At 38.5% G+C, this 13,520-nt stretch overlaps 1 protein-coding gene across 3 annotated transcripts; it reads right to left on the bottom strand.

The window, feature by feature from the left end:
* Positions 1 to 259: 259 nt before the first annotated feature.
* lim2.1 (lens intrinsic membrane protein 2.1) lies at positions 260 to 11,860 on the bottom strand. 3 transcript variants are annotated; one of them, XM_029690767.1, is made up of 5 exons: positions 11,522 to 11,860; positions 10,168 to 10,349; positions 9,484 to 9,633; positions 1,029 to 1,163; positions 260 to 504 (listed from the first exon to the last, which is right to left on the bottom strand). In XM_029690767.1, the coding sequence occupies exons 2-5, from the start codon at positions 10,340 to 10,342 to the stop codon at positions 443 to 445; spliced, it is 522 nt and encodes a 173-aa protein (XP_029546627.1). In that variant the 5' UTR covers positions 10,343 to 10,349; positions 11,522 to 11,860; the 3' UTR covers positions 260 to 442. The 3 variants fall into 3 exon arrangements, with proteins under 3 accessions (XP_029546627.1, XP_029546626.1, XP_029546625.1); XM_029690766.1 differs by having other exon boundaries at positions 10,168 to 10,356; positions 11,522 to 11,859; XM_029690765.1 differs by lacking the exon at positions 11,522 to 11,860 and adding an exon at positions 11,235 to 11,498 and having other exon boundaries at positions 10,168 to 10,356.
* Positions 11,861 to 13,520: the final 1,660 nt, after the last annotated feature.

Genomic DNA, 13,520 nt, shown 5'->3' on the forward strand with positions numbered 1-13,520 from the left:
TGCTGTAGGCTGGCCCTGGACAGTAATGTTGTATAATTTATTGATGGCTCATTAACTCTGCTAAAGCGCTAACTAGGTTGTTATAGCTATTCCACAATATGGATTGTCATACCTGGAGACAGTGTCAAAAATGTTGTATTTTTTTTAACCAGATCTGGGATAGTTTGTCTGTATATAGCATATCAGACCTGTAAGAGTCAAAATGGGCAATATGTCTGACGTGTAAAAATGGGCCCGTACAAATATAAAAGAACAAGCATTTAATCATTAAAAAGGTGACATGTTTACCCCCAACGTCCTTTATTCATATCATTTCAATTCTATAATCCATGTTCCAAAAGTAAATAGTGGGTTGATCCATCTTGACTCTCAAATTCAGGGAACAGCCATAAGTCAGTGGCTCTCAAAATCATAAGATATTGACGATCATTTCTGAAGTCTTCTAGTGAGAGTTTGAGTTTCTGGGGCATTCGTGCATCCGATAGGCACACATATAGAATATACCTTTATAAAAAAAAGACAAAGACATCATGTTGTACTTTTGCTCACACACACATACATTGAAGGACCTAGACCAAAATGATATAAAACACAATTCAGCTGCCATTAAAGATTCTATATTCCAAAAAAGCAGATAGTCTGTAAGGAGATTAAAGCATGTTGAAGTAAATAGGAGCTGTACATATTGAGTCTGGAATCGATGTAGCACACATTTGTTCTCAATGAATTACCTGTCTGAATAAAGGTTAAATAAATATAACAAAAATATATTGTTCCTTTGTAATACTCTTGGGTCCGTATTCACAAAGCGTCTCAGAGTAGGAATGCTGATTTGGGATCAGCCCCCACTTTTATTCATTATGATTGAAAGGCAAACCTGTTCCTAGATCAGCAGTCATTTGCTCTGAGACACTTTGTGAATACGGGCCCTGGATTGACCATTGACTATAATACATTTTCTTAAATAAAACATTTGTTCACAACTTAATGTTATGTGGGGAGTGTGACCAGTGATGTATTGGTTTTACCTGAAAAGAAGGTTAGCACCACTGACACCCAGCCGATGATGTAGGACCAGGAGAACCTCCAGTTGCCATAGCGTTTACCATAGTAATTAATCGTCACACCAGTGTATACTGCCATTGCTAGCAACACGAAAAAGCCTGGAGAGAAAGAGGAGAGCAAACTACTTAATGTAACATTACATCATTTAATGATGGTATCCACAGGCATCCATGTTTTTGCATTCTTTGATTCTTAAAAGACTTTCATGCATCAGGTTTTAACATGGAAATTATTATGCACAATCATTTAGTGAACAGTTTGCATTGGGGGAGGCCTTGTGTTAAACTCACCTCCCTGTAATTCTCACAGAAACCACTTTATGTCACCTCATAATTCATCATTTTCTGTGATAGATTCTATAAATGTCCACATTTTGGAATCAAAGTTTGTTTGTTCACAACAATATTATTGTAGTCCTCCATGGTTTTGCTTTAATACACATGTATACTTAGCGCTACCATTAGGGGGAGACATTCAAACTGTTAGCTGCAGGCACGCACCTCATATGTTGGAAGAAGAGAAACAGGATGAGAAGCCCAGTGGAAAATGTTTAATTGTCCATGTCTCCTTCATCCTGTTTTCAAGTTTATAACATTTATAGCGATAACATGTTTATTAAAATTGTGATGAGTTTTCTCATCATTTTGATGGAAAATTTAATAAGTGTTTTGACAGTGAAAATGGAGTGAGATTTTCCACTTCATGTGAATGTAGCCAAGTAAGCTAGCTAACTTTGTATGTAAGTCAATGAGACAAGATGACGTCTCGGATTAAATGTGTTTTCGTTAAAACATTTTGGCTCTTAAATGGTTTTATTTTTTGACAAACGATGGCTTGTATTAACTGTATTTACATGAGTACATATGAACCACGCTAATGATATTTATTTAAGAAGGTTACTTTTTATGAAATGTGTATCTAACGGGGGTGCTGTGAGAGTTATTTAAGAAGTAGGATTCTAGAAGTTTTGGAAGATGGGCAGGGACTCAGCTGTCCTGACTTTAAGGGGAAGGTTATTCCATCATTGGGATGCCAGGACACAGAAGAGCTTTGACTGGGCTGAACGGGAGTTGCCCTCCCGTAGTGGTGGGAGCGCAAAGAGACCAGAGGTGACAAAACGCGCTCGGGTTGGGATGTGGGGTTTGAGCATAGCCTTAAGGTAAGGTGGGGCAGTTCCCTTTGCTGCTCCGTAGGCAAGCACCAGGGTCTTGAAGATGATGGAAGCCAGTGGAGGAACAGGTGACATGGGAGAACTTAGGCAGGTTGAACTCCAGGCGGGCTGAGGCATTCTGGATAAGTTGCAGGGGTTTGATGGCACAAGCGCGGAGCTCAGCCAACAGAGAGTTGCAGTAGTATAGATGGGAGATGACAAGTGCCTAGATTAGGACCGGCGCCGCTTCCTGTCTGAGGAAAGGTCGTACTCTATGGATGTTGTAGAGCATGAACCCACAGGAGCGAGACACCGCTTTGATGTTTGCAGAGAATGACAGGGTGTTGTCCAGGGTCACACCAAGGTTCTTTGCACTCTGTGAGGGGGACACCGTGGAGTTGTCAACTGTGATGGAGAGATCTTGGAGCGAGCAAGCCTTCCCCAGGAGGAAGAGCAGCTCCGTTTTGTCGAGGTTGAGCTTAATGTGGTGAGCTGACATCCAAGCTGAGATGTCTACCAGGCACACAGAGATGCGTGTTGCTGTTGTTGTTGTTTTTTTGTCATCGTATTTATTATAAATTGTATGACACTGTCACTTTACCATCCTGTGTCACTTTACTTGGACTAAGAAAATACACTTTATGACACTGTCATGAAGCATTATGACCAGGGTTGGTGAGTAACAGATTACATGTAAACTAACTGTAATCTGTTACTTTACCTGAAAAAATATTGTAATCAGATTAGATACTTTTGAAAAACGAGTTGATTACCTCGAGGATGACTTTTGAATCCCTATAGGATGTTTGCGTAAAAAAATCTTTGACATTTCTCTGTTTTCTCAATGACATTCAAATCAGCATTGAAAAAATTTGCAAGTTTAAATTTGTTCAATGTGAGCGAGTCTGACCATAAGTCAGAGACCACTATGATGACACACCAAATGTGTTTGATGGATCGCGGGAAAAGAGCAGGAATATGCTTTTGTAGGCTACAGTCAAAGCTATGTCTTCCAATGGTGCGACTGCTGTTGGCATCCAAAGATTATCCAACTTAAATAAACTGACAGCTTCATTAAATAGTACCCGCAAAACACCAGTCTCAATGTCAACAGTGAAGAGGCGACTCCGGGATGCTGGCCTTCTAGGCAGAGTTGCAAAGAAAAAGCCAAATCTCAGACTGGCCAATAAAAAGAAAAGATTAAGATGGGCAAAAGAACACAGACACTGGACAGAGGAACTCTGCCTAGAAGGCCAGCATCTGTTTCTCATCTGTTTCTCAAACTAGACACTCTAATGTACTTGTCCTCTTGCTTAGTTGTGCACCGGGGCCTCCCACTCCTCTTTCTATTCTGGTTAGAGACAGTTTGCGCTGTTCTGTGAAAGGAGTAGTACACAGCGTTGTACGAGATCTTCAATTTCTTGGCAATTTCTCGCATTGAATAGCCTTCATTTCTCAAAACAATAGACTTGACGAGTTTCAGAAGAAAGTTCTTTGTTTCTGGTCATTTTGAGCCTGTAATCGAACCCACAAATGCTGATGCTCCAGATATTCAACTAGTCTAAAGAAGGCCGGTTTTATTGCTTCGTTAATTAGCACAACAGTTTTCAGCTGTGCTAACATAATTGCAAAGGGATTTTCTAATGATCAATCCGCCTTTTAAAATGATACATTTGGATTAGCTAACACAACGTGCCATTGGAACACAGGAGTGATGGTTGCTGATAATGGGCCTCTGTACGCCTATGTTGATATTCCATTAAAAAATAATCTGTTTCCAGCGACAATAGTCCTTTACAACATCAACAATGTCTACACTGCATTTCTGATCAATTTGATGTTATTTTAATGGACAAAAAATGTGCTTTTCTTTCAAAAACAAGGACATTTGTACGTGACCCCAAACTTTTGAACGGTAGTGTATATCCATTGATTCTTGAAGAATATAACTTAAAAATGCTTAATGAGCTTAGTTCAACTGTCACATTCCATGAGAACCCAAAATATAAGCTTGTTTTTCTCCAATGTTTGTAAACATTGTAAATGTAAACAAACATTGTATAGTCTCATAACATGGTTAAAACAATAATTTGATGTCATGGAAGGTCTATTAATCTGAACAGAGTCAGGGGCGGCCATTTTGCCGTTGTTTCATCTGTGGATTTACCCTTTAAACAGCTAGCTGCATATTATCAAGATGTCAAAGTGTCACCAACAAAAAGCTAAACAATAGGTCTATAGCAAATGCAGCATATGGCATAAATTTTTCACATGTAAATAGCATGTTTCAGTAGTGCTCAAAGCATGCCATTCCATGAGCGCAGCATTTATTTTCCAACTCCAATCAATGAGCCCAATCAGTCCTCCATGACAACAAAATCATAAACAACAGAGTAGGGCTGGCTAATAAGTCCTCAGTTTTGGGGTTATGCTCAGGCAAAACAATTTGGCTAATCTATACTTCCATATTTCCAAGTCCTATTCTTGAAGATCAAGGGGTCATTTATCAGAATGACTGGAATTCTGATAGACTTTGGTTTTTAATGTAAATATATAATTTCATTATTATATCAAGTAAAAAGAGATGAGTTAGAAGAAGCCTACATAACCAAACCATAAAGTAAAATGTAACATCCATATATGGCCAGCTATGTAAACTTAAACATTGATTTATCCTGCAATAGATGTCGATCAATTGGTAACATACATTTTTGTCTTCTTCTAATGGCTATTTAAGGGAAAGTAATCTGTAACTGAATGTAATCAGATTATGTTACTGAGTTTGGGAAATCCAAAAGTTACATTACTGATTACAATTTTGGACAGGTAACTAGTAACTGTAATGAATTACATTTAGAAAGTAACCTACCCAACCCTGATTATGACCATCTTGTATCACTTTACTTGGACTAAGAAAATACACTTTATGACACTGTCAAGAAGCATTATGACCATCCTGTGTCACTTTACTTGGACTAAGAAAATACATTTTATGACACTGTCAAGAAGCATTATGACCATCATAATCCTATAAGCCAGATAGGTCTATCATGTACATGCCCAGTCACAAAGAGGGTGTCTTTTCCGGCTCCTAAAATCTGCCCCTGCATTCATCCCAGTCATCAGAAACAGAGCATTGGGGTAGGTGCATGTCTGACATCAATGTGTGCGCAATTACAATGCTAATTTAATATGGTACATTTCAGAAAATGTTATATAACAATCATACTGTTTACAAGTAGGCTATGGTGTAATGGAAAGGTTTGCCTTGTGTGGTAGGTTTTGTGGGTTTTGACAGTCTTATGTACAGTGGATATAAAAAGTCTACCCACCCCTGTTAAAATGCCAGGTTTTTGTGATGTAAAAGAATGAGACAAAGATAAATCATGTCAGAACTTTTTCTACTGTTAATGTGACCTATAATGTAAACAATTCAATTGAAAAACAAACTGAAATCTTCGAGGGGGAAAAATGAAAAATAAAAACCTTACAATAACCTGGTTGCATAAGTGTGCACACCCTCTTATAACTGGGGATGTGGCTGTGTTCAGAATTAACCAATCACATTCAAACTCATGTTGAATAGAAGTCATTACACACCTGTCATCATTTAAAGTGACTCTGATTAATCACAAATAAAGTTCAGCTGTTCTAGCAGGATTTTCCTGACATTTTCTTAGTTGCATCTCAGTGCAAAAGCCATGGTCCGCAGAGAGCTTCCAAAGCATCAGAGGGATCTAATTGTTGAAACATATCAGTCAGGAGAAGGGTACAAAAGAATTTCCAAAGCATTACATATACCATGGAACACAGTGAAGACAGTCATCATCAAGTGGAGAAAATATGGCACCACAGAGACATTACCAAGAACTGCATGTCCCTCCAAGATGTATGAAAAGACGAGAAGAAAACTGGTCAGGGAGGCTTCCAAGAGGCCTACAGCAACATTAAAGGAACTGCAGGAATATCTGTCAAGTACTGGCTGTGTGCTACATGTGACAACAATCTCCTGTATTCTTCATATGAATGGGCTATGGGGTAGGGTGGAAGCCTTTTCTTACAATGAAAAACATCTAAGCCCGGCTGAAGTTTGCAAAAACAAACATCAAGTCCCCCAAAAGCACGTGGGAAAATGTGTTATGGTCTGATGAAACCAAGGTTGAACTTTTTGGCCATAATTCCAAAAGGTATGTTTGGCGCAAAAACAACACTGCACATCACCCAAAGAACACCATACCCACAGTGAAGCATGGTGGTGGCAGCATCATGCTTTGGGGCTGTTTTTCTTCAGCTGGAACCGGGGCCTTAGTCAGGGTGGAGGGAATTATGAACAGTTCCAAATACCAGGCAATTTTGGCACAAAACCTTCAGGCGTCCGTTAGAAAGCTGAAGATGAAGAGGAAGTTCACTTTTCAGCACGACAACAACCCAAAGCACACATCCAAATCCACGAAAGCATGGCTTCACCAGAAGAAGATTAACGTTTTGGAATGGCCCAGCCAGAGCCCAGACCTGAATCCAATTGAACATCTCTGGGGTGATCTGAAGAGGGCTGTGCACAGGAGATGTCCTCGCCATCTGATAGATTTGGAGCGCTTTTGCAAAGAAGAGTGGGCAAATATTGCCACATCAAGATGTTCCATGCTAATAGACTCCTACCCAAAAAGACTGAGTGCTGTAATAAAATCAAAAGGTGCTTCAACAAAGTATTAGTTTAAGGGTGTGCACACTTATGCAACCAGGTTATTGTGAGCTTTTTATTTTTTATTTTTCCCCCTCAAAGATTTCAGTTTGTTTTTCAATTGAATTGTTCACGTTAAAGGTCACATTAAAGGTGGAAAAAGTTCTGACATGATTTATCTTTGTCTCATTATTTTACATCACAAAAACCTGGCATTTTAACAGGGGTGTGTAGACTTTTTAACTCCACTGTAGGTGTCATAACCAACCATAAAATAATGCAATATATGTCACAACAGGTCTAAATATATGTGTCATGACAGTGTTATCACAATATTGTGACAGGTTATGTTAAGTTTTGTCAGCTGTTATGGCATATTATGACATGGTTATGACCATGCCATAACGTGTTGTAACGCTAGGAGCGAAATAAAGTGTTACCAAAATCTGCTTAACAAGTCACATAAGTTGCATGGACTCACTGTGTGCAACAATAGTGTTTCACTACCTCATCTCTGTACCCCACACATACAATTATCTGTAAGGTCCCTCAGTCGGGCAGTGAATTTCAAACACAGATTCAACCACAAAGACCAGGGCACCTAAAAAAAAGAAGGACACCTATTGGTAGATGGGTAAAAAAATAAAATAAATGGAATATCCCATTGAGCATGGTTAAGGTATTAATTACACTTTGGATGGTGTATCAACACACCCAGTCACTACAAAGATGCAGGCGTCCTTCTTAACTCAATTGCCGGAGAGGAAGGAAACCGCTCAGGGATTTCACAATAAGGCCAATGGTGACATTAAAACAGTTACAGAGTTTAATGGCTGTGATAGGAGAAAACGGAGGATGGATCTACAACATTGTAGTTACTCCACTGTACTAACCTATTTGACAGAGTGAGAATAAGGAAGCTTGTACAGAATAAAAATATTTCAAAACATGACTCCTGTTTGCAACAAGGCACTAAAGTAATATTGCAAAAAAATGTGGCAAAGCAATTCACTTTTTGTCCCGAATACAAAGTGTTGTGTTTTATTGGATTTTGCCCAAACATATTACGGAGTACCACTCTCCATATTTTCAAACATAGTGGTGACTGCATCATGTTATCAGTATGCTTGTAATCGTTAAGGACTGAGGTGTTTTTCAGGACACAAAAAGATAGAATGGAATGCAGCTAAGCTCAGGCAAAATCCTAGAGGAAAATCTGGTTCAGTCTGCTTTCCACCAGACACTGGGAGATGAACTCACCTTTCAGGACAATAACCTAAAACACAAGGTCAAATCTACACTGGAGTTTCTCACCAAGAAGACAGTGAATGTTCCTGAGTTACATTTTTGACTTAAATCTACTTGAAAATATTGCTAAACCTGAAAATGGTTGTCTATCAATGATCAACAACCAATTTGACAGAGCTTGAAGAATTTTGAAAAGAATAATGGACAAATGTTGCACAATCCAGATGTGGAAAGTGCAACATTGCCAAAGGTGCTTCTACAAAGTATTGGCTCAGGGGTGTGAATACTTACATAAATTAGATGTGTGCATTTCATTTAAAAACCTGTTTTCATTTTGTCATTATGGGGTATTGTGTGTAGATGGGTGATAAATAAAATTAATTGAATCCATTTTTAATTCAGACTGTAACACAATAAAAGTTAAGAGGTTTGAATACTTTCTGAAGGCACTCTGTATGTGTATTAAAGTAGTCAAAAGTTTAGTATTTGGTCCCATATTCGTAATGTGCAATGACTACATCAAACGTGTGACTACAAACTTGCTGGATGCATTTGCAGTTGGTTTTAGTTGTGTTTCAGATGACTTTATGCCCAATAGAAATTAATGGTAAATAATGTATTGTGTCATTTTGGAGTCACTTTTATTGTAAATAACAATATAATATATTTCGGAACACTTCTACATTAATGTGGCTGCTACCATAATTATTAATAATCCTGAATGAATCATGAATAATTATGAGTGACAAAGTTACAGAGGCATAAATATCATACCCCCCCCCAAATTGCTAAGCTCCCCTGTTATTGGTAATGGTGAGAGGTTAGCATGTCTTGGATGCATGTCCCTGCAAATACATCACAATGTAATGGTCTGCTATGATGTCATGGTCAGGTAGTATACTGATTGAAAAAAAGGTTATTTTTACGTATCATTTAGGTGACCATAATAAAAATACAAATAAATTACACAAAATATATGACATTTTGCATAGTGGACAAAAATACCCAGATAACAACCAAAATATTGGCTTTTTATAGTCCTGACATTGCTTCAACCAGAAACATATTTAAACCAAATAACATCATTATGAATTTTGTCTTTTGAGTTTAAGTGGTTCATAAAAACAATTTGATACCATTCCATTGACAAAATCTTTGAAAAGAGAGATAATTTGAACTAAAAGTTGTGTTCATCATCCAACAAAGTACTGCATAGATCATCAAATAAGGACAACAACATTACATCACTTCTCATAAAGTTACAACAGTTGACATGGAAAGAAAATCAAGCAATAAAATCTGTAAAATAAGTGAAAATAAGTAAATTAACCAAACTTACATGAGATGAAGAACAATATGCCTGCAGCAAAGGTTTTGTCAAACCTATCGAAGGACGAGTAGTGGATGAAGGCCATGATGCCGATGATGATGCCCATGAAACACGCCAAGAGGGAGAGGATCATGAGTGCTCGGGTGGCATCCATGTGGGCTGCAGTGGTCAAAGGTTAACAGGGGTCGTCAGGGTACAAGAGTGGCTGACCCTGGCCTGTTCTGACCTGACAAACTACCCATATTGGTAAAACATTTGGATTGTGCTTGGCAAATGATACTCTTATTATGGAAAGCATGCCTTGATGCTTATGCTGTGCCTAGGATAACGACTCTTTTGTGCCAACATCACCAATTCAAATGCAATTGTTCACTGATGGATAAGGCGTAAATGCCGTTTATATACAAAGCGTGATATAAAAATCGTTTTAGTCAATGGAAGTTCAAATCAATCCTTTCTGGGGGTTTTCGGGTCACACTTTGCTTCCTGGACTTTGCCTTTTTATAAACAGATGTGGTGTGATTGACATAGCTTCAATCACAACATATGGTGATTCTTATGTGACAAGCCGTACCAATGACATGGCACAAAAAATTGAAATAACACCTCTCATTTGTTATGGCTTGTTATGAAATGTGTTGGGTGTTATCACAGTGTTATGACATCATTGTGTGCACTGGCTGTAGTCCTCACCAATGCTGTCATTGTGTGTGAAGCATTTCCCCGGCATGCAGTACCGCCACAGGCCCTGATGCATGTAGTTGTTGGAGTGCCGGTACTGAATCCAATAATCGGTTGCCGTGGAAACAATCAGGAGGATGTTCCCCACGCCGGCACAGAACAGCCCTCCGCCCATGAAGCTGTACATCCTGCACCTGCAGACTGGCAGAAACACACACACACACACACACACACACACACACACACACACACACACACACACACACACACACACACACACACTGATGAGAATGAGGTCACTTAGCATACGGGGGTCAGCTGTGGCCCCCTCTCAACATACACACACACTTCAGGGAGAGAGGGCCAAAGTGTCTGTAATTGCATTGTAATGAACACATCATTTCCACTGGATTGAATCGAGGGGTCGCAGGCATGAGTCTACTCTGAGGTCCACTTTGTTCTCTGGGAGATCAGTGGGAAAGGATGGGCCCTCACAGGCACCTTTTATATTATCGAGCTTCACTCAGGGCATCTGCCCAGGATAACTTTGATATTTGATACATGGATTGTCTACTTGTTCCACCTGAAAACAATATTGTCTACCAAACCCTAGTCGTTCTCATTTAAATTTCCCCATTTATTTCAAATTCAATAGATTTACATGGCAGGTTATATCTGGTAAAATAGTTTTTATAAACGTTGCAAATATAGTATATCCACATTTTAATGCAGATTTTTTTGTGGCTCTATGTATTGTTGTTCTAATAGCAGAATTTGGAAAATTCATTAACATTAAATCTGTCATCCCTCTCAAATTCAGCTCCACTTTTCCTCTTACTGTGAGAACAGACACTAATTTGCCACAGATACTCCTATCAATCAGCTATCGGTTTTACACTAGCCAGAAGAGGGCAACCTAGTTGTTTTTGGTGTCACCCATGTGGATTAAATCCATATTACCCTAATATTCCATCCATACCCTATTTACACCAACAAAATGGCTGTTTATGATTTGGTGGGGATTTTACAAAGGTCTATAACTGATTCTACAGGCAAAATATTTGGTAAATATTTCTCACCGTGGTTCAATAACCAGAGTATTCCCAAACGCAAATAATTGTAGTGCTCTTTTTCCAATACAGCAGATAGCATGTGCCGATGTTATCAATGCAAGTTGGTGATATCAACATGTACATCTATATTCTCATGAATTTATGTAGTATAGTCATTCAATTGAATATTTAGAATATAAATCTACATTTATACTGGAAAGAATCAGAGCTTGGCTGTCACACACAAACACACAAAATAATTATTTCCAAGATGTCATTATTGCATAAATTCAACCACACGCTGACGAGCTTACCTTTATTGACCCCTTTTATGAAGACTAAGTGACTCTGTATTGAAGTCGAGTTGCCTGACAAAATACAACAAGGCCCCTATAATGCCAAGACAGGCAGATTTCCAGCAGGCTAATAGCGCTAACGTTTGAGTCGGTGAATAGGGAAACGGCGGATAGAACAAACGGAGAGGTCAGACAAAGGGACCGGCGGAGAGCTAGCCAATCAGCGCGAACTAGATTTGTCGTTTGGGAATCTGCTGAAAAAACAGAAATGTCTAAAGCTGGCAGGTTGAAGTTAATACTGATGACTGGATGGTTTCTATTGAAAGTGGAGGGCTGAAGCAGCTATAGTGAAGAGCAGGCCAGGCGTTAAATCAGAGACTCTGCCTCAACCAGTAGTGCTTATTTTCATTTCCAAAACAAACAAAAGTCACAGAAAATTCTGCAAATATTCTCCCAATTAGTCTTTCCTTGTCCCATTTTTGATTCAAAGGTATTTGTTTATAGATGCAAGCTGTAAGAGGTACTCATATCATTTTGTGAGGCATACTCACAATTTCCAGAGATTCTCTATGAGAGTTTACTATGATGGGTTCTATATACAGTCAGGACCATCATTATTTGCATCCTTGATTAAGATGAGCCAAAAAGACTGTATAAAATAAATAATACAAACAAATACTGAGCAATATTTAATGCAATTTTTTTGGTTTAAATTATATTATTTTATACAAATACAATTGCTTAGAGAAAGAGATTTTGTTTAACAAGTAATACAAACATATTAAAGGGGGGTAAAATGATTGTCATCCCTGTTTTCAATACTCTAGCACCTTTCCCATGCGAGGTAACGACGCTGAACCTTTTTCTAAAATGTTTTACGAGATTGGATAACATACTGGGAGGGATCTTAGACCATTCCTCTATACAGAATCTTTCCAGATCCTTGATATCCTTCGTCTGTGCTTATGGACTGCCCTCTTCAATTCAAACCCATTTTGATTAGTGTTTGGGGTTATTGCCTTGCTGGAAGATCCACTCGTGGCCAAGTGTCAGCCTCCTGGCAGAGGTAACCAGGTTTTTGGCAAAACATTTCCTGGTGCATGGTAAAGTTCATGATGCCATTGACCCTAACAAGGGCCCCAGGTTCAGTGGAAGCAAAATAGCTCCATAACATCAAAGATCCACCACCATATTTTACAGTAGGTATGAGGTACTTTTCTGCATATGCTTTTGTTTTTCAACACCAAACCCACCACTGGTGTGCATGGCCTATGAGCTCTATTTTCATGTCATCTGACCATAGCACCATTTTCAATCCAAGTGCCAATGTCGTTTATAAAACTCGAGGAAGTGCTATGGTCAGATGACATAAAGATAGAACTATTTTATCCTCTCAAGGGGAGGGTGCTAGAGTATTGAAAACATGGGTGCCACTCATGTTGACCACGATCAATTTTTTTAAATATAATAATAGTACATTCTCTGAGCAATTGTATTAGTATAAAATATAAAATAATATAATTTCCCTTTTTTTAGCATACAATATAGCTATTTATAATATAGCCATTCATTGTATATAGTCTTTTTTGCTCATATTTATCAACGGTGCCAATAATAATTAATGTTCGATAAAGTTGCACCACAAATAGGTTTGACAACCAGATATAGCACTAAAATGTCAAGCTATGTTGAACTAAAATGGTGCAGAATATGTCCAAAGTGAACCAATATGTCAGAGAACCATGGTCCCCTAACCCCCTTTTCTGGAAATTCACCAATAATTTGGCACCCAACATCCTTTTATCATCTATAGAGGGCCCTGGGGCACCCTCAACACAAAAGGGTATTTCCTGAAAGAAAGAATGTAACCCATGGCAATAAAAATGTATGTTTTAATTTGCACACTCAAATGTTATGAATATCTGTGGCTGTAATAAAAACAGGATTCAAAACTTTGGTTTGATTTTAATTGGCTTTACTCTGAAGTTGTAATGCAACCTTTTTTTCTCTCAATATC

The sequence above is a fragment of the Salmo trutta genome, chromosome 15 (assembly GCF_901001165.1).
Source record: "Salmo trutta chromosome 15, fSalTru1.1, whole genome shotgun sequence".
Lineage (NCBI taxonomy): Eukaryota > Metazoa > Chordata > Actinopteri > Salmoniformes > Salmonidae > Salmo > Salmo trutta.

What these genes read in the sequence shown, in the direction of transcription:
- lim2.1 (XM_029690765.1), bottom strand. Translation starts at nt 11,307, where the DNA reads ATGCTATCTGCTGTATTGGAAAAAGAGCACTACAATTATTTGCGTTTG. An exon ending in CACACACAATGACAGCATTG is followed by an intron (nt 9,634 to 10,167) that starts GTGAGGACTACA and finishes TGACCACTGCAG; the next exon opens with CCCACATGGATGCCACCCGA. An exon ending in CATATTGTTCTTCATCTCAT is followed by an intron (nt 1,164 to 9,483) that starts GTAAGTTTGGTT and finishes CTTTCTCTCCAG; the next exon opens with GCTTTTTCGTGTTGCTAGCA.